General features: G+C 34.5%; 1 protein-coding gene across 4 annotated transcripts; it reads left to right on the plus strand.

The window, feature by feature from the left end:
* Positions 1–8931: 8931 nt before the first annotated feature.
* LOC111805374 (serine/threonine protein phosphatase 2A regulatory subunit B''beta) lies at positions 8932–19304 on the plus strand. 4 transcript variants are annotated; one of them, XM_023690433.2, is made up of 14 exons: positions 8933–9188; positions 9260–9494; positions 9758–10000; positions 10176–10281; positions 10349–10448; positions 13235–13340; positions 13659–13749; positions 15902–16043; positions 16787–16934; positions 17116–17225; positions 17638–17794; positions 17970–18095; positions 18180–18329; positions 18658–19304. In XM_023690433.2, the coding sequence occupies exons 2-13, from the start codon at positions 9345–9347 to the stop codon at positions 18318–18320; spliced, it is 1620 nt and encodes a 539-aa protein (XP_023546201.2). In that variant the 5' UTR covers positions 8933–9188; positions 9260–9344; the 3' UTR covers positions 18321–18329; positions 18658–19304. The 4 variants fall into 4 exon arrangements, with proteins under 4 accessions (XP_023546203.2, XP_023546201.2, XP_023546202.2 ...); XM_023690434.2 differs by having other exon boundaries at positions 9317–9494; XM_023690435.2 differs by having other exon boundaries at positions 8932–9494; positions 18180–18320.
* The last annotated feature ends 6579 nt before the right edge of the window (positions 19305–25883 follow it).

Here is a 25883-nt window from a genome sequence, read left to right on the forward strand (position 1 = left end):
ATCCATGTTTTGACGGCTTTAGTTTGGTTTCTCTGTTGATCTAGCTAGAGTTTAATATGTTTAGACCCTTTTGTACCATTTTTTTTTTTACTTTTTAGGACCCTTTTTTGATACTTTTCGAAGCATTTAAGGTCTATTATTTAGACCATTCAAATTATTTGAAGCTAAGTATATATTATTATTTTATGTAAATTAGATAAGTCAATTTCCCTATAATTTAGTAAATTATGATTGCAAGACTTCTAGGGTGAAATTAGATTTAAGGAACAGTTTTAAGTTAGCATTAAGGAGCTTAGTAACTTCAACTTAACTTCAAGTCATTCCACTTAAGTCAACCAAGTGAGTGATTCTAATGTTGGTCATCCAAAGTAGGAGTGTACATTCAACTTAAAAACCCGACAACCTGGACCAACACAATCCGAATTATAGTGGTTGGGTTGGGTTGAGTTTGATTAACATTTCGGATTGGATTGAGTTAATTTTTTGAATCAAAATTGACTCGGTTCGATTTCGAGTTCATAAAACAAAAACCTCAGTTTGATCCGAACCGAGAAAAAAATTATCAAATACATTAAGAAGTTTAGTATAGACTCATAGAGTGATAATTTGAGTTACTAGAATTTCTTTATCCCATGTTTTTTTTTTTATAATTATTTTATTACATTATTATTTTTAATTTCTTTTAAATTATTTTATTATTTTATTTAATTTCTTTTTTAAGTATAAAAAATTCCACCATTTAATACTATTTTAAAAAATCCTATAACTAACAAACAACCGTCTATAAGATTTTGTTTTAATTTTAAGAATATAGTTAATAATAGATTATTGAATATGATTTACATCGAGTAATTTTAAAGCATATTTCTTTTATTTCTTTTATTTTATAAATTTCTAAATGAATTTTTTGAAATTGAGAATTTCTATATTTTCGTCCGTTGGAAAGCCATCTTATAATTTTTACTTTCCAGCTATCATTTTTTGTTATCAAACTTGGTGGAAAGTAAATAAATTTAAATATCGAGTCTTATAAAAAATTGTTCAAATATTTTGACCATTATAGTATTTACTGTACCTGGATCAACTTTTAGTACGAGTACAAAAAAAAAAAAAATTCTTAATTATTTTAAGTGTTTTAACCATATTAGAAAATTAGTTTCAATAGATTTGAAAAATTTCTTAGGAAATTGAGAAATATAATTCTAAATTCTAATTTGTTGGTTATTTCTAAGATCATCATATTATAATTTATATATATTTTTATTTTTTTAACTTTTCGTTAGGTTTAATTTTTTTAAACTAATCATTTTTATTGTTTTTTAAAATCATGCTCTATTATTCTATTACTGATAGAAGTAACCGATTATAAATAAATGTTGTTATTTAGTTGTCTTTGATTTTATGATAATGTTGAATTATGTTATGGTTGATAATGAATTTATTTTTTTGAATTATTATAGATTTGTTTGTGAACTTTTAATATCTTTTATATAAGATTTGTATCGAATAATTATAAATTATGGATAAATAAAACTTTTTTTAACAACCCGGCAACCCAACCCGAACCCAATTTGAATAGAGGGTTGAATTGTGAAAATTTTCAAGTTGGGTTGGGTTACCAATCCAAGCAACCCGAACTTTTGGGTTGGTCCAAAAAAATCCCTATATCCAACCCAACCTAGATTATATATACCCCTAAACCACGGGCTTGTTTGGATGACTTGTATGCTATATGATGTGTGTTATGTTATGTGACAATTTATGTTATGACATGAGTTATGATATGATATGAACTATGTTACGATAGGAATGCTATATGACGCATGAATCTTCATATGTCATGCCACATATCTTATGTTAGCATGTTCCCACTATGCCTCTGAGACGTTGAGAAACCATGTATATTAACCATGGAGATATATCAATATATACATGCATGTCTCATAGGAACGTGCCATGAAAATGGATGGAGGTATGATTTGCATCATAAGTATGTACTATGATTTAAAACTATGAGACCTCATGCATATTGTATGTCATGTGCATCAGTATACTTCCCCATTATTATTAGTATATACGTGTACACCATGATATTACGCGCACTTCTTTTTCTCTGTGACTCCGAGCAGTGTGATTGTACACTAGCTCTTAGATAAGGCAAGGGGGTATGTATACGAGTCTGCTTGGTGGGTCAATATGTGCCTAATTCTTATATCTAGTCTTTCATCTACATCATCTTTCCAGCTTCAGCTATTGCCATGTACTCAGCCTCAGTAGATGAAAGAGCAATAGTGTAGATATATCCAGATGTGCTCTTGCTAGAGTCTACATCTCCACTAAAATCAGCATCCACGAAACCTTGTAGAACTACTTGTGCCTTCCCGAGCTTGATTTCTAGTCATGGAGATGTCCAAAAATTTCAAATTTTCTCTAGAAAGTCCTAGTTCACATTAAAACAAGGTTAGTATCAAAATTGAGATAGAAAATAAATAAGTGAGTATCGAACGGGCAAAAAATGGGAGCCCACATGCCTACACATGTCTCAAAACACGAAGACGCATGACAACGATTAGGGCCCACATGCATGGGCAAAGCCCCAATGAACACAATTTTTACCTCTAGATTATGTGGTTACGACATGTGTTCCATGCGAAATGGACAAACAGTATCTCAACCGATGCACGAGTCTACGGTTGGATCGCAGATCGAAAATTTTAGGACCTCGAATTGAGTCGGGTAGATCTGGGTGACGCATCTCCACAGACAGTTTGACGCATTACTCCAGCAACACAGGGTGACACATGTCCTCAGCTAATTCAGACGCGTTCTTTGTCCAATTGCGTAACATGTATCCGTTGTCCACTCGCCATTAGCCTGCTTTCTAGAATCTGATGAGTTTTTCATTTTTTTGATTACTGAACTATTTTCTTCCGATTTTTGAATATTCGAATCCGTAACTCGAAACGGATTAGTTCTTTGAGGAAAATTATAGACCAATAATCTACCTATCCAAATACGATTTTCTTGTAATTTTTAGGCATACTCAACCCTATATAATCGAGTTCAAACTTGTGGAAAATTTGTGTGATTCCAATTACTCCAAGTCCGACTGCAATCTTGGCCGAGTTTTAACACCAAACTTGTGTGATTCCTATCCAAGATCATCATATCCGAACATTAGATTTTAAAGATGACCAAAACTTCTCGGATCTTCGAAAAAACTGAAACTAAAACACACAAGATTTTCTTTTGTTCTTTTTTCTTTGTTCTTGGAAAAAATGAATGCTGTGATGATCTGATCGCACGAAATTAGCTTTTTCTCTCTTGATAGTAACCGTTGAGAGATTTTCTTTGCCAACATCGAACTCGATCAATGGTACGAGCTTTTTCCTTCTTCTTCTTATTCCTTTTCAAACCCTAGTCTCTCTCCTTATCTCTACTTTACCTCTTTCCTAGTTTTATTTTTATTTTTTATTTTTTTCTGGCATCTTTTTATAATATTTTTTATAGGTCCCTCGAGGCATCCCAAACAATTTTTCCTTCGGCATCCGTTAGATATTCACTCTTCAAGACTCCTAATAAAATCATGAAAGCTAGAAATTTAAAAGAGGGATTAAGAAACAGTTACGTACATGTTGGCCTCGGGTGTTACAAAGTCTCATCTCCTTAGAAACTTTCGTCCCCGAAAGTTCGCTATCCCTAGAAGAGCTTGGGTTAGGATTCCTTGACATCCTCCTCGTGTTCCAAGGTCACTACATCGTCCTGATGGTTACTCCTCAATACCTTGACTAGGGGAATTTTCTTGCTTCTCCACTGTTTGACATAACGTGCTAAAATCTTGACAGAGATCTCCTCATAATACAAATCCTCCCGTATTGAAAATGTCTCATGCTCTATGATGTGAGTGGGATCTGGGGTGTACTTCTGTAGCATAGATACATAGAAACATTGTGCACAGTGGCGAGGGCAGGTCGTAGTGCTACCCTATACGCCACAAGTCTTACCCTCTCAAGGATCTCAAAGATACTATGAATCTCGGGCTCAACTTACCCATCTTCCTGAACCGAAACACCCCTATCATAGGTCTCACCTTTAGGAAGACATGTTCACCCATAGCAAACTCGAGGTCCTTCCTACGAGAGTATGTATAACTCTTCTGCCAGCTTTGTGTTGTCAGTATCCTCTATCTAATCTTATGCACTGCCACATGAGCTATAGCAAACAAACCTTCGGCCCCATGAGCTGTTGCGAATCAACCTCTTTTTGGAATATAAGTGTCTAACACCTCCCCCATACAAGGCTTCAAACAGTGTCATCTGAATCGTTACTTGGTAGCTGTTATTATAGGCAAACTCCATAAGAGGTAGGACACGATTAATACTGGTAACTCATGTAGACGAACAACTACCCGAATGTACAACTGAGCCCATCAATCCACTTGAAACGTACTCTTGCTTGGTATGAAGTGAGATGTATTGGTGAGTCTGTCAATGTGATATCCCACATTCGTTAGAGAGTAGAACGAATCGTTCATTTTAAGGGTGTAAAAATCTCTCCATAGTAGACGTGTTTTAAAACCTGGAGACGAATCTCTTGGAGGAAAAATTCAAAGAGAACAATATTTGCTAACGATGGACTTAGGCTATTACAAATGGTATCAGAGCCAACGAGAACGTTGGGCCCCCAAAGGGATGGATTGTGAGATCCCACGTTGATTGGAGAGAAGAACAAAACATTCCTTATAAGGATGTGAAAACCTAGTAGACGTATTTTAAACCTTGATGGGAAGCCTTTGAAGGGAAAGTTCAAAGAGGATAATATCTACTAGCAGTGGGTGTGGGTTCTTACAGTCAGCTATAACCTAGATCACATCATAACCTTTCTTGGTTCTAGGTAAGCTCGATTTGAAGTCCATGCTCACTTCCTCTCACTTTTACTAGGGAATGTTCAACGGTTGTAGCAATCCTGTTGGGTGATGTCTCGGAGCCTTCACTTATTAACAGGTCAAACAACGGCTCACATACTTTGCAACATGTCTTTTCATTCCAGGCCACCAATAACAACTCTTCAGGTCTTGGTACATCTTTGTACTTCCAGGCTAAAATGTCAAGGATGTATTGTGAGCTTCATATAAGACCGTCTTCAAAATTCCCTCATCCTTAGGTACACACAGATGACCTTGTCACAAGAACCCGCTATCTGAAGAAAGTGAAATTCTCTCGATTCTCTCTACCTCCTGCATATCATAGTCCTTGCTGAACTGTATGTCTGTAATCTGTGTGTCAATAATACATGTATGGAGGGTAGGTTGAACTGTCAGATCTCATCTGGTAACTTGCTCCGTTTGGTGACCAATGCAGAGGTATGAGTTGTCTTCCTACTCAATGCATCTACTACAACATTAGCCTTACTTGGTGGTAAAGGATCTTGATGTCATAATCTTTCACCAACTCTAACAATCTTCTCTCTAACGACCCTAGATTTCTGCTAACCTAAAGTTGCTACCGTCATCATTTCCTATGCTCTTATGCAGAATTAAACCTTTAAAACTTCATCATAAAACATTGTCATGGACTTACATGTTCAAAAGCATCTTTAAAACAACATAAGAAATACTAAATAAAACAAGTAAAACATAAAAGTAAAAACACCATGTACTAACCTAAGACTACGAAAATAAAATACCATTATACTATGCATGTGTCATGGTCTCTACTTGCGATGTCATTGTCAGTCGTACAAAGATACCTTGCCTTTACTTGAAATAGAAGCAACACATGACCCACACGTGTGTTTTAAGAAATACTTAGTAAGTGATCCCACCATTGGGGTCAGGGAATGCAAGCAATTGCAACTCATGTTCGGACCTATAATTAAAACCATTGATAAGGAAACCCTAATCCTTAGCTCAATGATCCAAACTTATGGTGAAGCAAGAATCCTTAAATCAAAGAAATTAACACCTCCTACAACAAAATTCGGATGAACCGAGTGATAAGCCTAGAATTAGATTACCCCTAAAATATCTAGAAGCAAGATTTGGAGTCTTGTTCTAAATTGAGTCACTCCACAATCGAATTTGATCAAATCTTGATTGAATGGTTCAAATTCAAACTGCCAAAACAATGACATGAAACATAGAAATAACAAAAATGATGCTCAAATTTCTAAAGGTGAGAGGTCTGAATTTTCTTTTTTTAAGTCTCTCTAAAAAAAAGAAACTCTTAATTTTTCAAATGCCCACTAACGAATTTAGTGACCATAACTTATCATTCAAGTGCAATTTATAGTAACTTCATCCGCTACTTCAACTGTGCAAATATTCATTTTTTAAGCTCCAAATAGTCCTTCCTCAATCGAATAAGCTTGTAACACATGAAATAGTGATTGAGCCGAACCTATCCAATTTTGTAGATGAAGAATGAATACTTGTTGAATCTTCTTGGCCTTGGATCGTGTAATAGGTCCAGTTGGAACACCATGATCCTTATCACCATCATAGGGTTGGTCTCCTTTGGGCAACACCATCATAGGGGTGGTCTCCACTGGGCACGTGTCGTCATACATAAGACAAGTCTTCTGACTGAGCCGATAGTAAGGCCACTTACCTGGTTGGCTTAGATCGAAGCTACTACAACTCCTTGATGCTAGCTTAACGTTGCTTTCTGAAATTTAATTCAACCTAAGGAGTTCAACAATCAAAAATTAAAATTCTACTATGGAAATTGACTCACCTACTTTTGCATAAAATAATTTAAACTTACTCCTAATAATTTAAACTAGCTAAGTCTAATGTCATACTAACCTTGAATGCTTTCAAAAAATTGAAACTATGAGAAAAGGGTCCGAACATATTAAACTCAAGTCAAATCAGCCAAAATGCTAGTCTTAAGCCATCAAAAAGTGTATTTTCCCACTGGCTCGAACCATTCAAGTGGGATGATAAAATGAAGTGAGTGACCTCCCCTTTAGTGGTGGCCAACTCCTCACTATTCAACTTAGGCAATCTCGGACAATTTTTCTTCCTTTTAATTTTCTTTAGGTTATTATATTCTCTCGCATGTTCAGCTCTCTCTCGAGACTCTTATGAATAGACTCTTATTTTGTTTGCTTTTAGCCTTTATCTTTTTAGTTATCGTCCAAAATTCGAAGCCTAAAAAATCAGGTCATGACTGTTTAATTCTAACATACTAAACATTTAACGCCTCGTTTATTGAAGGGCAAATGAGAATCGAGAAATGAGAATGTTAGGACTCGTCTACCCGTAAAAAAAAAAAAAAAAAAAAAAACAATCTCATTCCTTCCAATAAGACCTCATCAATTTCATACACATTCCTTATTCAATGTGTCTCACTATGTTTTCATTAATAATTTTCATTCTTATTATTTATCTCACATCTAATAAATGAGACCCACCATCTTTAATTAATTATTTAGATTCTTTTTCTCTTATTTAAACTACTAGCAATGTTTCCTCTCATTCAAAGCATATGTATAGCATTCATTTATTACCCCTAAATTAAAATTTTATATTTAATTTCTTTTAAAAATGATCTATATTTTAAAATTATTCCAACAATATCTTTTCTATTAAAATAAATGATGAGGATTGACGTGACAGCTGAGGTGTAAAAATTAAAAGTCGTACAATATATTATTTACGGCATATAAAAGAACAAGACCATTTTTACCATTAAGTTTATTTTATAATACATCGTCAAAATAATTACTCTTCCAGTAATTTTGAAATAAATTTTAAAATTTAAAGATAAAAATATTCTCTTAATAATTTAAATAATTATTATGCATGTTTAGAGCTTTTAAATTTATTTATTTAATACATTTTTGAAAAGGTAAAAATGATGGAAACTAAATTGAAATTAAATTAAAAATTTTAAAATTTTGATTTTATGAAAAATCATTTAAAAGCTGTAATTTTAAAATTTCAAAAATTATAATAAAATGATTATCGCATTTCTAAAAATTATAGATAATTGAACTCGCTCGACTAATATATATATATATATATATATTTATTGTTCCACACAATTTTCTATGGGTAACACTCGCAATCGAGAAGAGAATACAAGACACTCGGTATAAACTACTACCTCATATTGGTTGTGATTTTTTGGGATGATGAACTAAGTACAGCGGAGGAGTATACTAGATGAAAGTATTGGTTGTGATTTCTTGGGATGATAACTAAAGAGAGTGAAAGGATATATCTGTAGTCAATCTATTCCTAAAATTTTTAAAGTTTTCTCTAAAATATCTAAATCATTTTTCTAAATTTATTCCTAAAATTCTAAATCATTTTCTTAACATAAATATAGTTACCCATATATATATTATTTTATTTATTTTTGAAATTTTTAATCATAATATTCATACGACTGAGAAACCGATCCGCTCAAACTATTCAATCAAAACTATTAAGATTCAACTGAGTTAGTTTTTTCTTTATTATTTCGATTTGGGTTGGGTTGAATTTTTAGAAAATAAAAAATTCAATCACTTTGAGCGTCGACATTGTTTTGATATAATCAACCCGACCAACCTACAAATAAGGTTATAAATCAATCTAACCTTATTTTAAAGATATTATAAAAATTAAAAGTATTTAAAATTTATAACAAATATTAATGATAAATTTGGGTTAATTATTAACGACTTTTAAAATAATTAAAAAAAAAAAAATCCGAAAGGTAAACCAGCACGTGGCAACCGCACGTGATTTGGTATACTGTATTTTGGATGCCTTAAAAACCATGGGGAACCGCGCTTCCTCTTTCCTTTAGCCACTCTCCATTTCTCACAAAAGTATTGCTTCAGATTGCTGTGTCATTATATATATACATATACATATACATATATATATATATATATATATATATATATATGTATATATGTGTGTGTGTGTATATATATATGTTTCTCCGATTTTCCATTTTTCCGAGAAAAATCACCCTCTCTCTCTCTCCCACAAGCTTTCCCATCTCCCTGAAATCGCAATCGATCTCTCTCAAACAGTTTTCTCTCGCTTTCCCTCCTTTTCTCGGCCTCCAATCAACCATTTCAATCTTCTTCCACCCTCTTGTTGCCAGACACACCAATCCCACTTTCACTTCCTGAAGATCTGGGACTCTCTTCTGTCCTCTGTAGCTCTAAATCTGATCAACAAATTTGTGGGTTGCATTCCTTGTTTAATCTTGATTTGTTGTTCTTCAGGATGCTTTGACATATATTGCCTTTCCAGGGTCGGAATTGGCATCTAGGGTTAAGTGATTGGTCTTGCTGCTTGATATCTGTGCAGTTCATGCGAGAGTCACGCTCTGGTTTCGATGAATATGGAAATCTCTTGCGATGTGGCGTCTTTGGACGCTGAATTGTTGCAGCTGGCGGAGGTCTCTCCTTTGGCGATTAAATCCAATCCTGATTTTGTCGAGAAGCTGTTTGAGCAGTGGCTTTCGCTTCCTGCCACTAATCGCCTGGTACTCCTCGTCTTCTAACCTTCATTTCCTTGCATTACAAAGTTCGTTCAATTGGGGAAATTCTTGAATCATGGATTTTGATATTTCCATGGAAATGCTGCTTTGTGATTTATAAACTTGTGAATTCCAGTTGTTTAAGTCATAGATACTCCAGAACATGTTCTATGTGCCCAAAAGATCGTATCCCTAGCTGGAATGTATTCAGTCCTTTGCACGTGTATCGAATGTATTCGAATTCATTGTTTATCTATTGTATCTTTTAGGTCACGTCATTGTTAAACGATGCAAAGGCTGGTGTACCCTTGAATGTGCCTGGAAATTCTTCTAGTCCTCATGCTTCTGCTACCAATTCACTGCCTTCTATATTTCCTGCTGGAAGTGCTCCTCCTTTATCACCGAGAAGTATATCTGGTTCCCCTCGGGTGATGAGACCGAGGGTTGGTCCTTCTATTTTAGGCTCCCCACTGAAAGTGATTAGTGAGCCAATTAAAGAACCAATTCCGCAGGTTAGGTGGCGTGTGTACTTGATTATCTTTTGCTGTTATATTCATTAACAATAAATTCAGAGCTATGGGTCATTTTTATTCGTCTTTTATCTATTAACCTTTAGTCTTATCAGTTGAATCTGATATTATGGAATTGTGATGATAGTTTCTAATTGCAAAACTTTTACTATTACAGTTTTACTTCCAAAATGGACGTCCACCACCAGTTGACCTGAAAGAGCAATGCATGTTCAGGGCCAATCAGGCTTTCTATGGACACTTGGATGGGTTACAGATCCATGGTAGGATATCTAAAAAAATTACGTCTCATTTCTCCAATGGACACTAACTCTCCTTTTGTTATGCCAGAATTTAGGGCAGTTACAAAAGAAGTATGCAAGCTGCCATCATTCTTTTCCACTTCTCTTTTCAGAAAGATAGATGTTAATAGCACTGGCACTGTGACAAGGTAGGTTTCTCTTGTTGCTGGAGAACGTTGTTCTAGCATGACGTATGTATTGGACTTTGTTTCTGTTTCCTTGTCTCCTTTGGTTTATCAGTAAATATTTTAATTCTGTATTTTTTTTCAATGAACTGTTCATGCTACTTAATGCCTGACTTTGCTGCTCAAGATTGTGTTTATCTTTTTTTTCTTTGGTGCGCGTGTGTGTTGGGATAAGGAATGGCTTTGTGCGGAAGAGTGAATGATTCCAAAGCCAGACCATACAGAAATACGCTGCCTTCAGAAAATTGTATTAATCGATATTTTGTTATTTCGAATTTCAATTTTTATAGGCCTTCCTTAAATTAGATCATAATATTGTTTAGTCCTCTTTGGATTTAATTATTAGAATCTAGAGCTTCAATTTGTCTTCTTCTTTTCCCTGTCCATGGATGTGATTGATGTAGGGAGATTAGATAATACTTGTGGAATTTATTCCTTTTAAGTAATTTTTAGTCTTTTAAATACTTGGTTTATTCTTATCCTTTGATCTATGATAAAGATTTGAGATAGACTTCTTGGAGAGAGTTCTGCTTTAATCCATTAGGCTACACCAGTGATGCTCTTCACAAAAGGCAGCTCCTGAGATGAAAATGTAGTCTTTGGGTGGTATTTTGTTACAGTCCAACAATGATTGATAATACTAATCTAGAAGTGGATGAGAGAATCTTCGTATTCTGGGCCCCAATGTAGTTTGAGTAGATTGGCTTATGTTAAAGTCAAGTATATGTGAAATTATAGGACATGTAGATTTTTTTTTTTTAAATTATTATGTTAGTGGTACGATTATAATTATTAGTTTGTTTGCCAAAGTTGATCTATAGTAACTATAACCAATGAATGATTGTGTAAATCTTGGGCGTGGGTGACATGTGACTAGTTTTTCTTAATGAATAACTGAGCTATCATTGAGAAGAAATGAAAGTAAAGTGTCTAGTTTTAGGTTGGGGAGTGGCAAAGAGTGTAGATCTTTTGGAAGATCCATGGACTTTGGGTTGAACAAAAACCCTTCCCACCCTCTTTCATCACTATTATTTGCTTCGCTTGTTGGATCCAATGTTTTAAAAGGCTAAAGGTGGCCTTGAAGCTTTTCTTCTTGAATTGGCGAGGCATAAGTTTCAAGTGTTAAACATAGTAGTCATATTAAAGCATAAACGAAAACCACCTTTGTCAATTTCCACTTAAACAAAAATTCTAAAAGGATATTTTTAACCTCTCTACAACTATCATTAATAGGATTGACTTATTCTATAAATTGTCTTCAATGCTTTTAAAGTCACATTGGCGAAAGTAGTAATAGTTCGAATTGTCACAACTCAAATTTTTATATTTTGGAAGAATGAGACATTAATATTATTCTTCTCATTACATTAGGTGTAGATATTTTAAACCTCAACGTGTTTTCATAGTGACACAAGCCTCTTATGGTTCAAAGGAGGCGTAACTCTCAAGGTTAAAAAGTTATTGCCTTGCCTCAAGGCATAACCCTCAGTAACCTTTAAAACATTGGTCGGATTGGAAGTAAGAGGCTTTTGGTATGTTAGTGCTGGAATGCTTTTAAGTTAGTATTGGAGGCTTGATTCTAGAAGGAATTTTAATGAACTTGAGTTGATAGAGGTGGTCTAGGTTGAACTATGGGATTTGTTGAGAGGTGTAGCAAATGGAAACAACGTAAGGAATTGAGGACAAGAATGCAAAGCTGCCTGAAGAATTGAAGGAAACAATGTGGCCTTGGATGCTAAACTCCTCTCCAAACTCCAAGTTCCTTAGCTACAAGGTGGCAGCAACGTGGTCCATTATCACTCGATCTGGTTACACATCATACCAAAGTAAGATGGTCCACTTTTTGTTTTTTTTTTCCTTCTGTTTCGATCATGACAGAAGACTCCCAATAAAACAAAACAAAGCTTGACAAGGGACAAAAGTATTTGATTTGACCTTCCTTCCAAAAAGAAAAAACTGCTAGTCATGGCGGTGCATGATTTTTATGATAATAGCGGCATTGGAGATGATGGAATAGTAATGCAAAGAATGGAAGAGGAAACATCAGGATGAATGAAAGTGTGAGAGAAACTGGCATATTAAGACATGGTTGTATTCGTGGATAGGCGTAATGCACATTTTCATTTCTTTAGAGTTGGTTAAGGAGCTGAGTATACCTTTGAGTGAAACATTGTCCCAGGAACTCTTCCAACTAGAATCAGTCGTTTTCAAAGTTTTCAGCTTTCTCTCAAGCCACAATCTCCAAAAAAAAAATAAAAAAGAAAAGAAAAAAAATCAAGCATAGCGTTGACCAAATTCTTCCAGCTTGACCAAGTAAGGGCTTCCATTAATAAGTTAGAAAACTGCAACATTAATAATCGTTGGTCAGCGGCAGCTCTAGCCAAATGCTTTGAAGAGATTTGACTAACGAGCACAGGAGCATTGGGGAATAGCATAAAGAAATGCAAATGATAATCCTCCTATGTTTTACACAAAATCCATCCTCTGGGAGATGATGCAACGCTTTTTTCTTTCCATCCTTTTGATTGAGATGAATAATATGATTTTTAGAGGCCTATTGGTTGTCTCGTGATATTAGTTAAAACACACACAAACAAACCTAAACACTTGATGATTAGAAAAAATAAACTTGGTTTCTCTACTCAGCATGTGTCTAATATTCTTCTCAAGATTTTTTATCATCATCATCATCATCATTTATCAAAAAAAAAAAAAAAAAAAAAAAAATGATCATCGTTATTATGTTTCAGGGATGCTTTTATTGAGTATTGGATCAATGGAAACATGTTGACACTGGATATAGCAACCCAAATTTTTAGGATTTTAAAGCAGCCGGATCTCAAGTATCTGACTCAGGTTTCCTTCTATTTTTAATTGTTTCCTTTCTTTTCTTCTTCTTTGAGTCCTGATCATTGTATTGAAAAAATAAATGTCGATTATTATATTTATCAAAATTTTAGTATTCTTTAGACTATTGTTTCTAAGAAAAAAAAGGTATTTTTAGTGTTAATATAGCACCATGAATGACAAGCTGTTTTCTATGAATTACCTTGTGTTATTTCCTACATATTTTATTGTAACCCAAAGATTATATTTAGTAAATGGTTAAATGAAATTGATATCATCTGAAGTAACCACATCTCGGTGAAGTTGAGTATTATAATTTTATGACAGGATGACTTCAAACCTGTGCTTCGAGAACTCTTAGCAACGCACCCAGGGCTAGAATTCCTTCAGAGCACTCCAGAATTTCAGGAAAGATATGGTTGGTGCCTTTGTCTGAATTTTCCTGCTTTAATTTGATGGGTATTCCTGGTTTGCTTTGTATTTTGTTTTTCGTAATAATCATGTTTTTCTTTGGTTAATTTAACTAACTTCTTTCTTTAATTTTTGAGCTATCAAATCTCTTTCATCATGATATTTATATAAAATATAATATATTTGTTTTCCTTACGAACAAAACCAGAACTTTACTGATATATGAAAGGATCACTAGGAAGTTTGTGGGGGAGGATGAGGCATCCTCAAAATAGAACAATCTTAATAATTGCTCCTTCACATTACAAACAAAATAGAACAAAAGAAAAAGAGCCTACCGACTTAACATTGGAACCTACTTTTTGACAAAGGACAATTTTTTTGCTGATAAAACGAAAAATTACTGAAGTGACAACTTCCATTAGTACAATATAACTAGTCGAACAATAAAATTCTAAAATATAGTAAAAACTCAAAAACCATTCCATAAGACATAATAAAATTCATTAAACACCCACTACGCTTTCTGCCTTATGAGGGATACAACCAACAAAGACAATGACATTGAAGTCTAAAGAATAAGATTACTAAGGAGGTGTGGGCTTCAATTGTGGGGGATAAAACATTTTTTTCGAGAAGGAATTTAAGAGATGAAGAAGAACAGGTTGCTCCTGGATTTATTGAAGACTCGAGCTAATTGGGGAGGTCATTAAAAGAATTTGGGTACTGGATTATTCAGGACAATTTTCTGTTAGTTCCCTGGTCAGACTTTCAAAAGATTCAGATGAAGCTTTAGAAAAGAGGTGTACAGAGCTGTTTGACAGGATGTTGTCCAAAAAAAGTGAAAGCGTTCTTATGGTCAGCTTGTATAGAAACTCTGAATACAGTGGAGAAAAAGTACATGAAAGATGTCCTTCAATGGTTCTCTAGTCTCTTAGTGTGTGCTCTGTTTTAATGAATGTGAAAACGTGCATCACTTGTTTTCCTTGTAAGCTCTCATCTGGAAATTGTGGTCTTTAGCCCTGTAGTTTGGTTTGAATTATGTGTTTCCTTGCTAGTTGAAGGAGAATATGATGTGGCTATTATATGGTACGTTCTTCAAGGGAAAGGTTGAGGTTTTGTGGAATCTTGCTGTAGAGGAAATCTTATGCAATATATGGGTAGAGAGAAACAGTAGAATCTTGCAGGTATTTCGAAGGAGTGGGGAAGGTTTCTGGCGTGCAAAATCCTCATGGATAGGGCATAGTCCATGATCATGTCATGGATGAGATTAACAACTTCTTAGTGTACCATTAAATTGGTTTCAGTTTTGGTTGCCAATGTATATAGCATTCTGAGAAAGCATTGGGAACACCTCCGCAGTTTCCTCTTCTTTGAGAGTGTTTCAACCTTTATAAAAAGAAACCTGACGTTAAAATCATCCAGGCTCAAGGCCCATCAATGCTCTCAATATTACCTCTTTTGGCAATGGTTATTATATCCGTTGCTCCTCTTTTGAATGTATAGTGTTTTAAAAGGTTGACGGCTGAGAGCTTGATGACATGTAGGATTTGAATCTTTATGTTTCTAAATGGTTTTCCGGTACAAAAGGTTTTGTAATTGAGTAGTTGGAGGCTCTTTAATATTGCTAGACCATTTGTCCATCAGCTATAGTGGGGCCCTTTACTCTTTCCTCTTTGTCTAGTGTTCTTCTTCATTTGCAATGTGGTCGTTTATTTATCTGAAAGAATATGGCACTAGAGTGGGGCCTTTTATCCTCTCCTCTGTCTTGCATTCTTCTTTGGTTGCAATGCAGTTTATTTTTTCTGAAAGCATATGGCACTAGTTTGCCATGGTCTTGCGGTGTAGTTCATCTAGTTGTACAGATTGTTGGCCTTTTTAATTGCATCTGTTGAGTTGACATTAGCATTGTTGGTTAGGCACTGGTGTGCATTGGAATTGACCTTGCAGTCCATGTTAGATGCCTGCTGTTGTAAGCAATTTGAGTTTCAGGCAGGGGCTTGATACTGGGTTCCCTCAAGGCTTCTTGCTATGATAAATCATCGTAAACCTGCTTGATTCTAGATTCTTTTTAAATTTACCTTTTATCATGAAATTAGACTACAGCACTTTATAATTTGTTGTTCATTTTTTTAATGAACTTTTATTTTGTAAACCAGCTGAAACAGTAACATATAGGATATATTTCTACATAAATAGAGCTGGAAATGGTCAGCTTTCGCTTAGGGAGCTCAAACGTGGTAATTTGATTGATGCAATGCAACATGCTGATGAAGAAGAGGACATCAACAAAGTTTTGAGGTAGGTTTTTGACTGAAGACTTATTTGTTGTCTTCATGAGTTCAATTCATAAATCAGTCCCAGACCTAACTCATTGACTCTGCATTATCATTTTCATCTTCCCTTTTATGCTTAACCTCTTTCTTTCTTCTATCGTATCTCCCTCATGGTTTTATCATTCTTTTTTCAGTTTTTGTCAAAAGGAAGCCTTCTTTTTCGTAATTTCTTTTTACTTTTTTATTTTAATCCATCGAAGAGTTCTCCATGAGCTCCCATAAGCGATTGGTTCATGGTGGATTTTCATTCTAGCCGTTCTTGTAACTTTTGAGCTAATACTTAATAAATGGTTTCTTAAAAAGGAGAAAGAAGGGTTTTAGTCTTGCTAGTATCCCCAACGAAGGAGAGTGTACGAATTTGATGGTGATCTCTGCATTGGTTGCAATTCGGGAACTGTATCTCTATTTTGTGCCAGATTTTGTTGGGTCCAACCATCAAAACAGATCCTACCGATATGAATCCCCCTTTTTTCTCTCTCTAGATGCAGACTAAAAAAATGCAAGAGATAGAGGAGATGGCCTAAGGATTTAGTCTTATTTATTATAATGTTGGCATAAGAAGAAAAAGTAGATCAATTTGAACCTCTTAATTATATTTCTTTCTTACATATGTTACTTCCAAATTGGATTTTTATGTTATGATCGTATGTATTCTTACGAAGGTATCCTATTGATTGTCGTTCAATGTGCAATAATTGTTAATTGTAGGTACTTTTCTTATGAGCATTTTTATGTAATATACTGCAAATTTTGGGAGCTGGACACGGACCACGACTTCTTGATTGACAAGGAGAACCTTATCAAATATGGAAATCATGCGCTTACCTACCGTATTGTTGATAGAATATTCTCTCAGGTTTGTGAATCATCTGGGACATTGCTTTGTTAGAATTGATTTAAGTTGATTCCAGGTTTCAGTTTTAAATGGAACTTCCTTAGAATCCCCAAGATTTTATTCCATTTCTATTGCTTTGTTTATTTCATTTATAAAGTGAGTACTGGCATTAACTTCTCTAAATGATTTCATGTGATTCTAGGTTCCAAGAAAGTTTACTAGTAAAGTTGAAGGTAGGATGGGATACGAAGATTTTGTTTATTTTATATTGTCTGAGGAAGATAAATCATCTGAGCCTAGCCTTGAGTATTGGTATGTTATGTCCTCATTTTCTCTAATTTTTAAGTGAATATTGGCGTTTCCTGATATTTTTTTACCAGGTCATATAAATTGTTTGTAAGATGGCTCAAGCTTTCAGGCATTATTAGTATCATCATTATCTTTGATGATAAACAATTTTGTTGATGTATGAAATTGTAAAAGAGGGGAAAAAAAATTCCAAACCAAAGGAATGACAAAATACTTCTCCAATTGGTAACAAGAGTGTAGGCTCTTTTTAGGCATCATTGACAAAATACTTGAGAATTAGTCATTATATTATGAGTTGCAGCCGGTATGATTTGTTGTTTATTTACTTTGGTTTGTCTTCTCCAGTTTTCTATTTCTTGACCAAGTTTGTGACAATCAGCCTATTGTGATGATGATGCCTTGTGGTTTTTCCTAGGTTCAAGTGCATAGATTTGGATGGTAATGGAATTTTAACACGGAATGAATTGCAATTCTTTTATGAGGAGCAATTACATCGTATGGAATGCATGGCTCAAGAACCTGTGCTTTTTGAGGATATTTTGTGCCAGATAATTGATATGATTGGACCTGAGGTTCATCTTCTACTCCTTTAATAGTTTTGTTCTCCTGTGTTACGATGTGTGTCCAAAGTTCTCGAAAAATATCATTAAAAGATATCCATTGGTATTATCATCTTTGAAAGGTTCTCCAAAACGTTGTGAACTAAAGGGTATTGTTTTGCTTTACACAATGTCTTCCTTCTTGCAGAATGAAAGTTATATCACTCTACGGGATCTGAAAGGCTGCAAGCTTTCTGGAAGTGTTTTTAATATTCTTTTTAATCTGAATAAGTTTATGGCCTTTGAAACACGTGATCCATTTCTTATCCGCCAGGTACGTGAGCTTTTATTTTACATGGCCATTGCATTGCGATCGGCTATGCCAGGTGAGTGATAATTTTGAGCTTGTGGCTTGCAGGAGCGCGAGAATCCTACTTTGACAGAGTGGGATCGTTTTGCGCATAGAGAATATATTAGGCTTTCAATGGAAGAAGATGTGGAAGATGCCTCTAATGGAAGTGCAGAAGTTTGGGATGAGTCTCTTGAAGCCCCATTCTGAGTGAGTTGGGTAAGCTAGGACAATTTATTTCTGTATTAATACCCATTAGTCGAGATTCAGTTCAAATCTTAACGAGGTCGAATAGTTAATTAAGGCTGAACGTGATAATGTCATTTTTGAGGTCGAACTTTTTGGACAGAGACGAAACAAGGGATGCTTGGTTCTGTTTATGCACCTAATTTTTATGATGCTTCCTTCGATCAATAGCAAAATGGCACGCCATTGGACAGACATGATCGTACGATTACTGTATCGATGAATAGCACGAGTACTACTATTCTCGACTTAGACAGAGTTCTTGATAATTCCATTCTGCCTTTCTTTTGTTTTTTTTCAGGGAGCTTGAAAAGTAACGTTTTAAAATTGGCCACCAGATGAAGAAATGTGTACGGACGGAGCAGTTTCTTAAGAACGAGAATGCAGAGTGGTGCTTTCTCGAACACGAATCGCAGGTCTCCGATCGCTGCTTTGACCAAATGCTACTATTTGCGTGGAACATCCCTGTAGATTGTACTGATACAACAACATTCTGTAAGTGTTGTCTGCTTGGCACAGGTCAATAATTCAAGGCCATTTATTATTTAGTTCATAATATGCTGCCTTCCCCTTTTTCCCCACCTTCAATTTAAGCCTATTTATATAGAGATAGATATGATCATCATCATCATCGTCATCTAAGCCCCTTTTTTTGGTTTGTAATTCTATTCTGTTTCTCAAAATGAAAAAGAAAAAATATATATCCTTTCCCCTAATTGTGACTTGGGTGTGGTTCTGTGATGCTTTTCATTGTATGACTTTTCTTTTTGAGTGAATGGGCAGCTCAGTCAGTCAGTCATTCAGTCTCTATATCCTTTTTCTGTGTAAGAGCTGGGAATTTTTGTTATTTATGAATATTCATTTCAACTTTTCTCCCTTTTACAAGTTCATGTAATAAAACATTACTCTCATGACGTTAAAGAAGCATTAGATAAGCACTCTTCTTTATCCCGTCTTTGTATCAAGACGTATTTTTTATGCTCCGTGATGATCCTTTTGTCGACGGATGTTTCTATTACACTCGTAGTCTCTAAATGATGAGAACCAACTATCTAGCATCTACATTGAGAATTCAAGTATTGTATACGTCATTAGTCTGATCCTTTGTAGGAATTACCTGTAATAACGAACTGTTTATCTTGAAAATTTAGAGGCGTTGAGGACAAAAAAATTGTTAGAGTTACCATTTTTATATTGAAGTTTTGGTAAGTTTACGTCATTATAAATTTGGTTCCTAAGTAGGAATTTATTTTGTGTTTTATCAAATCATATAGATTATTTATGAGTTTTTATTAAATCATAATGAAGAAATTCACTTTCAAATTGTTTTGAATTCGTGGAAACAGTAATGCCACTAGCTTGTATTAATCAGTTAATATTCGTATTATTAGTCATTTGTTTAATAGTTAGAAATTTGGGTCATATAATAAATCTTCTAATTTTTGTAATTAAATGACTAGAAATATCATTGTGTTTGTCTCAACCTACTAAAATTCTATCTACTATATTAGATTCTAAAGTTGAATTCGATTCATGTTCCCAAGAAAAATAATTAATATAATGTAATATATGAAAGAAGGTGGCATGTCTTTACCATAATAATTTACTTCAAACATATTAGTAATGTTACTCGTTGCTCGTTTTGTGAAAGTTAGAGACAGTTTTATAATCTACGCTATCATGTATTATTATTGTATTTGAACATGAAGGTGACAATATGATAGACCATTGTTAATTATATAATATTAGACTATGATAATCATTGTTGCCCATTAAAGTTGACCTCCATTATAAGTGAGTTTTGATGGTATTCATTACTTATATGGGGCAATAGTGACAATAATGTACGTGAGTTCGATCCCGAAGGAGAAACGGTTATAGCTACATAAGTCAAATAAACCTAACATTTTAGGAACGAAATAATCAAATGGGAGTTAGGAATATGATTTCACAAGATGAATTTTGTTCCTTTTCTGTGTTTGAAAATTGTTGATGAGTGATGAATTCACTTAGGTACTGAGTCAGTTCTTGAATCTCTACTTCAATGCTTTCTACTATGATAATGAAGGATGAGATACTGTAATTTATGCTCTGAGTGTTTAATGGATGTTATCTTCTTGTTGAGTACGTTTGTATGTTTCTAGGTGATAAATTTTGTGCTCAAGTCGTTGATAGGAATATCTCTCTATTAAGCGTGCATGAATGTTTTAAATATGATCCATGTGCTAGAGCTAAAGCGATTTTTCAATTTGATCGAGGATAATACATTTCTAGTAGATTTAGCACCATAGAATTCTAGGTAATTCTAGGTGACGATTAGGGGTATAGATCTAAGAGCACCCAGAAGTTGGATTAACCCCAAGGTGTTAGTCCCAAACGTCCGGGGAATGAAAGGCGAGATTTAAGCTGCCTAGACATCAAAAAAAAAAAAAATATGTGTTACTATTGTGTGTGGAGACGAATCAAGGCTGATGTTGCGATTCCGTAAATCGATCCTGAAGAGGGACGTGAGACCACATAGGTAGCTAGCTCTTCTTTGTGTATAGAAACGGCCTCATACCAAGTCCACAATGGTATGATATTGTCCACTTTGAGCATAAGCTCTCATGGCTTTGCTCTGGGCTTCCCCAAAAGGCCCCATACCAATGGAGATAGTATTCCTCGCTTATAAATCCATGATCTTCCACTAAATTAACCAATGTGGGACTCACTCCCAATAATCCTCAACAAATGTTTCTATTGTGTGTAGAAATGGATCAATGCTGATATTGCGATTTTGTAAACCAATTTCGAAGAGAAATCTCGATTGATGTTGTGATTCTGTAAATCAGTCTTGAAGAGAGATTCGGGACTACACAATAGTTAAATCAGGTTGGTTGTTCCTAGAACTTTAAGACCTACATAGAAGCTCAGAATGCTTACTGAGTTCGTTGATCCTAAATAAAGCACATGAAAACCTATTAGGAATTGGACGTGGTGAGAGCCTACAAATAGATTGCTTACCGAATATTTTTATACTCACCTCTTCCCCCTTCTTTATTCTTCAGGTGGCCATAAGTTACCCGGGGTAGTGCTCAAGAACTGCGCTGTTATAGAGAGGTGTCGACCTAAGACGTAAGTGTAGTCTGTATTTTCATGGGTTATCTTTTATACACTTTTGTATCCCATTCTTGTTCTCCAAAACCACTTGAAGAACATGTGTTTTCAAGTTTTGGATTTTGGATTAATTTTCACAAAATTTATTGTATTTTTATTGCTTTTATTTTATTTTTTTATTCGTCTACTTTCATAACGATATTCAACCTCCGGACAATCAAGTCATAATATTTATAGCACACATTCTTAAGACAAAGATGATTGAGAAGGAAAGAATAGAAAGGCGAAAATTAGGAGTGTACATTCAACCCGACAACCTGGACCAACCCAACCCGAACTATAAGAGTTGGTTGGATTGGATTAGCATTTCAGGGAGGGTTGGGTTCATTTTTTTTGGACCCAAACTGCATTGGTTCGTGGATAAAACCTTCGGGTTGACCGAGCCAAATAAAAACATATAAATTATATTAAGAATTTTTTCGTATTAATAAGTTTGTCAGAGTGGTACCTCGTCCTCTCTAAGGATATCCACGCCATTACAAATTTCTCTTGGTGTTATTTATTTATTTTTTTACGTGAATAATTATAGATCAATTTGTGTTTGTTTGTAAACTTTTAATATATTTTATGTAAGATTTTATTCATAAATTGTGGATAAATAAAACTTAAAAAGAAAAAATTTGACCACTGACAACCCAACCGGAATCCGACCTGAAAATAGAGGGTTGGGTTAGGTTACCAATCCAACCAACTCGAACTTTTGGATTGGGTCAAAAAAATCTCACAATCCAACTCAACCCGAACCTATACACCCCTAGCGGAAATCCCTTCATAAGTAAAAATAAATAAATAAATACAGAGGGTTGTGTTGGGTTACCAATCCAACCAACTCACCTTTTGCGTTGGGTCAAAAAAATCTCTCAATCCAACTTAACCCGAACCATGTACACCCCTAGCGGAAATCCTTAACACGTAAAATAAATAAATAAATAAATTTAGTTGCTTCATTAATTAGTCTCTTACTTTCCTCAAAATTATTGCCCATTTCCTTAGAAAGGAAGTGAAGATTAGTGAGAGTAATTATGGTTGATAAATAATGTCCCCTCACTAACAATGTTCAAAGCAATGGTTTTTTACCACTTTACCCTTCAATTTTCTCCACAAACAAAATTTCAATTTTATAACCTAAAAACTTACTTTACCACTCATTAATCTTTCAAATCATTGAATCCATCCCTTTCTCCTCTTTTTAGATAAATGGACGGGGTACGAGTCAACTTTCTCCCGAATGTTTGTAACGGTCCAAGTTCACCGCTAGCAGATATTGTCCTCTTTTGACTTTCCCTTTTGAGCTTACCCTCGTCTGCTATAGGAAGATTTTCACACCCTTATAAAAGGTCTTTCGTTCTCCCCCAACCAATGTGGGATCGTGGGCTCTCACAATTTACATTGTTCTTCGTATAATTGTTTTGATGTCACGCAAATGATTGAAACATTATCAAGATTAAGGATGTTCGTGAGTTGGGTTAGATCAGGTTAAGAGACTCAATCCAATTGTTCTTAGTTTTAATTTTTTTTAAATCCAAACCACCCTTATTAAATAATTAACTAAATTTTAATTTTTTTTAGTTGGGTTGATTCGGACCATTTATTCAAATTTTTATTTTTAATAAGAGTAAAACCGTAATTTATAAAATATCTATTTACACCTTTACAAAAACATTTAATTAAAATTTGCAACTCAATTTTGAATATATATTTTGAGAAGTTTTAAATAGTTAAAAATTATTTTAAAAAATAAAAATAATTAATAAATTAATAAATATGGTAAGCAAAAATGTATATTTTAAAATTAATAATAAATTCGAGTTAGTTTAGTTTAACTCAATCTAGTTTGAATGGAACCCATGAACTGACTGAATCTATAAAACATTCATTTATTTGAATCCAACCCAACCCAAACAATGTTAATAATCACGACTCTCCAGAACTAGTGCTGAGGGGAGTGTTAAAATATCATTACTAGCCCAATAAGGTTAAGCCGAACCATTGTATCAGTAATTTTATTTAGGTTAAGAAAATGATTTAGATATTTTAGAAAAGAAAAGGTTGAGAAATTTTAGGAATAGATGGCCTACTATATCTACAGCTCGACCCTATTCATCATCCCAAAAACTCCAAACAATACAAAGTAGTAGTTTCTAAGTAGTATTTCTTCTCGATTGGTCTTAATAAAGTGTGCGAGTGTTTCCCACAGACAGGTGTGTTCAACAAAATGGGTCTCTACGTTAAGAAAAAGACACGAGTAATCGGCATACAAAAGAGAGGAAAAGGCAAAAAGAGAATAAGAAGTAAGGCAAAATGGGGAGCAAACTCAAAGTGATTATGAATTGAAAAGCAAAAAAGGAGGGGACAAGGTATGGGCATATTTGTTGATAACAATGAAATGGGATGGGCCTCACCATTGCATAAAACACCAACAATACACCAAAACTTTATTTCTTTGCTTCTTTTGTTACCCTAAAGGGGTGAAACCAATACCCTTTTTTTTATCCTTCAAAACCATTTTCTTTTGCATAATGTTTCGTTTTTACCGTCATTTTTTTTTTTTTTTTTGTTGGATGATGAAAGTCTCACGTCAGCTAATTTAAGGAATGATCATGATTTTATAATCAAATAATACTTTACTCATTGACTTAAGGCCTTTTGGAGAAGCCCAGAGCAAAGCTACGAGAGTTTATGTTCAGAGTGGAGAATATCTTACTATTGTGCAGAGTTGTGTTCATCTAACATGGTATCAGAGACAATGAATTGGTAAATCCTCAAATGTCGAATAAAGGACTCCAAAAGGAAAGGAGTCGAGCCGACTCGAAGGCATAGTAAAAAATGACTAAGACTCCAAAAGAAAAAGGAGTTGAGCCTCGATTAAGAGGAGACGTACTTTGTTCGAGTGGAGGTATTGGATGATGAAAGTCCTACATCGACTAATTTAGGGAATGATCATGGGTTTATAACCAAATAATACTTTTCCCATTGGCTTGAGGCCTTTTAGGGAAGCGCAGGGTAAAGCCATGAGAGCTTATGCTCAGAGTGGACAATATCTTACTATTGTGCAAAGTATGGTACCAGAGACATGCCCTAAACTTAGTGGTGCCAATAGATTGGTAAGTTCTCAAATGTCGAATAAAGGACTCCAAAAGAAAAGGAGTCGAGCCGACTCCAAGGCATAGTAAAAAATGACTAAGACTCCAAAAGAAAAAGGAGTCGAGCCTCGATTAAGGAGAGGCGTACTTTGTTCAAGGGGAGGTGTTGGATGATGAAGTCTCACATCGGCTAATTTAGGGAATGATCCTGAGTGTATAATCAAAGAATACTCTCACATATTTTCAGAGACAAAAATAAAAAAATCAAACTATCAAAAATGTGTAGTGAATTGGTCACACGAATAAAATTCAATTTTTGTTAAAATTAATATTTTTTCTATTTGAACCAAAATTTACTTAAAATAATGAAATATTTATTGTACGAGCATTTACTGTAAATATTATTTCATCGATCTTCCTTTCCACAATCGTTAAAGAAAAAAAAGTACAAAATTCATCATTCGAGGTCACATCTTAGTTATTAATGTCGTGATCGTAACGGGACAAAGAATTTTAGAAAATGACATCCTCACGTCCCTACGCTAAAACCTAACTCTCCGAATATGTTCGTATGTTAATAGAAAATAATAACAATTTAATTTGGAAGAAAAACATTAAATTTGTTAATAAACCACATTTTAAAAGTTTAATTTACCCCAATTTAATCATACTATCAAATTTCTAATATTTAATAATTTTGTCTCAATAATTTTAAATTTATAACTATTTATTAACTACAATAATAATAAAAAAAAAATTATCAAAATTAAGCGTGTTTAGTAGAACAGGGGATAGGATAGACCTTGCCGCTGTCAGAGGGGGCTGATTGGAGGACTGCTGTAAGACAGGCTGCCAGAATGTAGGCCTTGTGGCATCGGAAATGATGGCATTGGTGGGCCTATGGAGGACATATGCCTTACAAACTTAGGGGAGACACATGCGATTACTAATTGAATGTAACGTTTCAAGTCTACCGCTAATAGATGTTATCTTCTTTAGATTTTTTTTCTATCGAGCTTTTTCTCGAGATTTTAAAAACGAGTCTGTTAGGAAGAGGTTTCCACACCCTTATAAAAGAATGTTTCTCTAATCGATGTGGGTCTTTGAATAAGATGGAGGACATATGTCTTACAAACGGGACTGCTCGACTGTAACAACTCAAGTCCACCGCTAACAAATATTATCTTTTTTAGACTTTTCCTTTCGAGCTTTCCCTCAAGGTTTTTAAAACGAGCCTATTAGGGAGAGGTTTCCACACCCTCGTAAAGAATGTTATGTTCCCCTCTCT

The sequence above is a fragment of the Cucurbita pepo genome, chromosome 11 (assembly GCF_057944985.1).
Source record: "Cucurbita pepo subsp. pepo isolate OVF chromosome 11, ASM5794498v1, whole genome shotgun sequence".
NCBI classification, from domain to species: domain Eukaryota; kingdom Viridiplantae; phylum Streptophyta; class Magnoliopsida; order Cucurbitales; family Cucurbitaceae; genus Cucurbita; species Cucurbita pepo.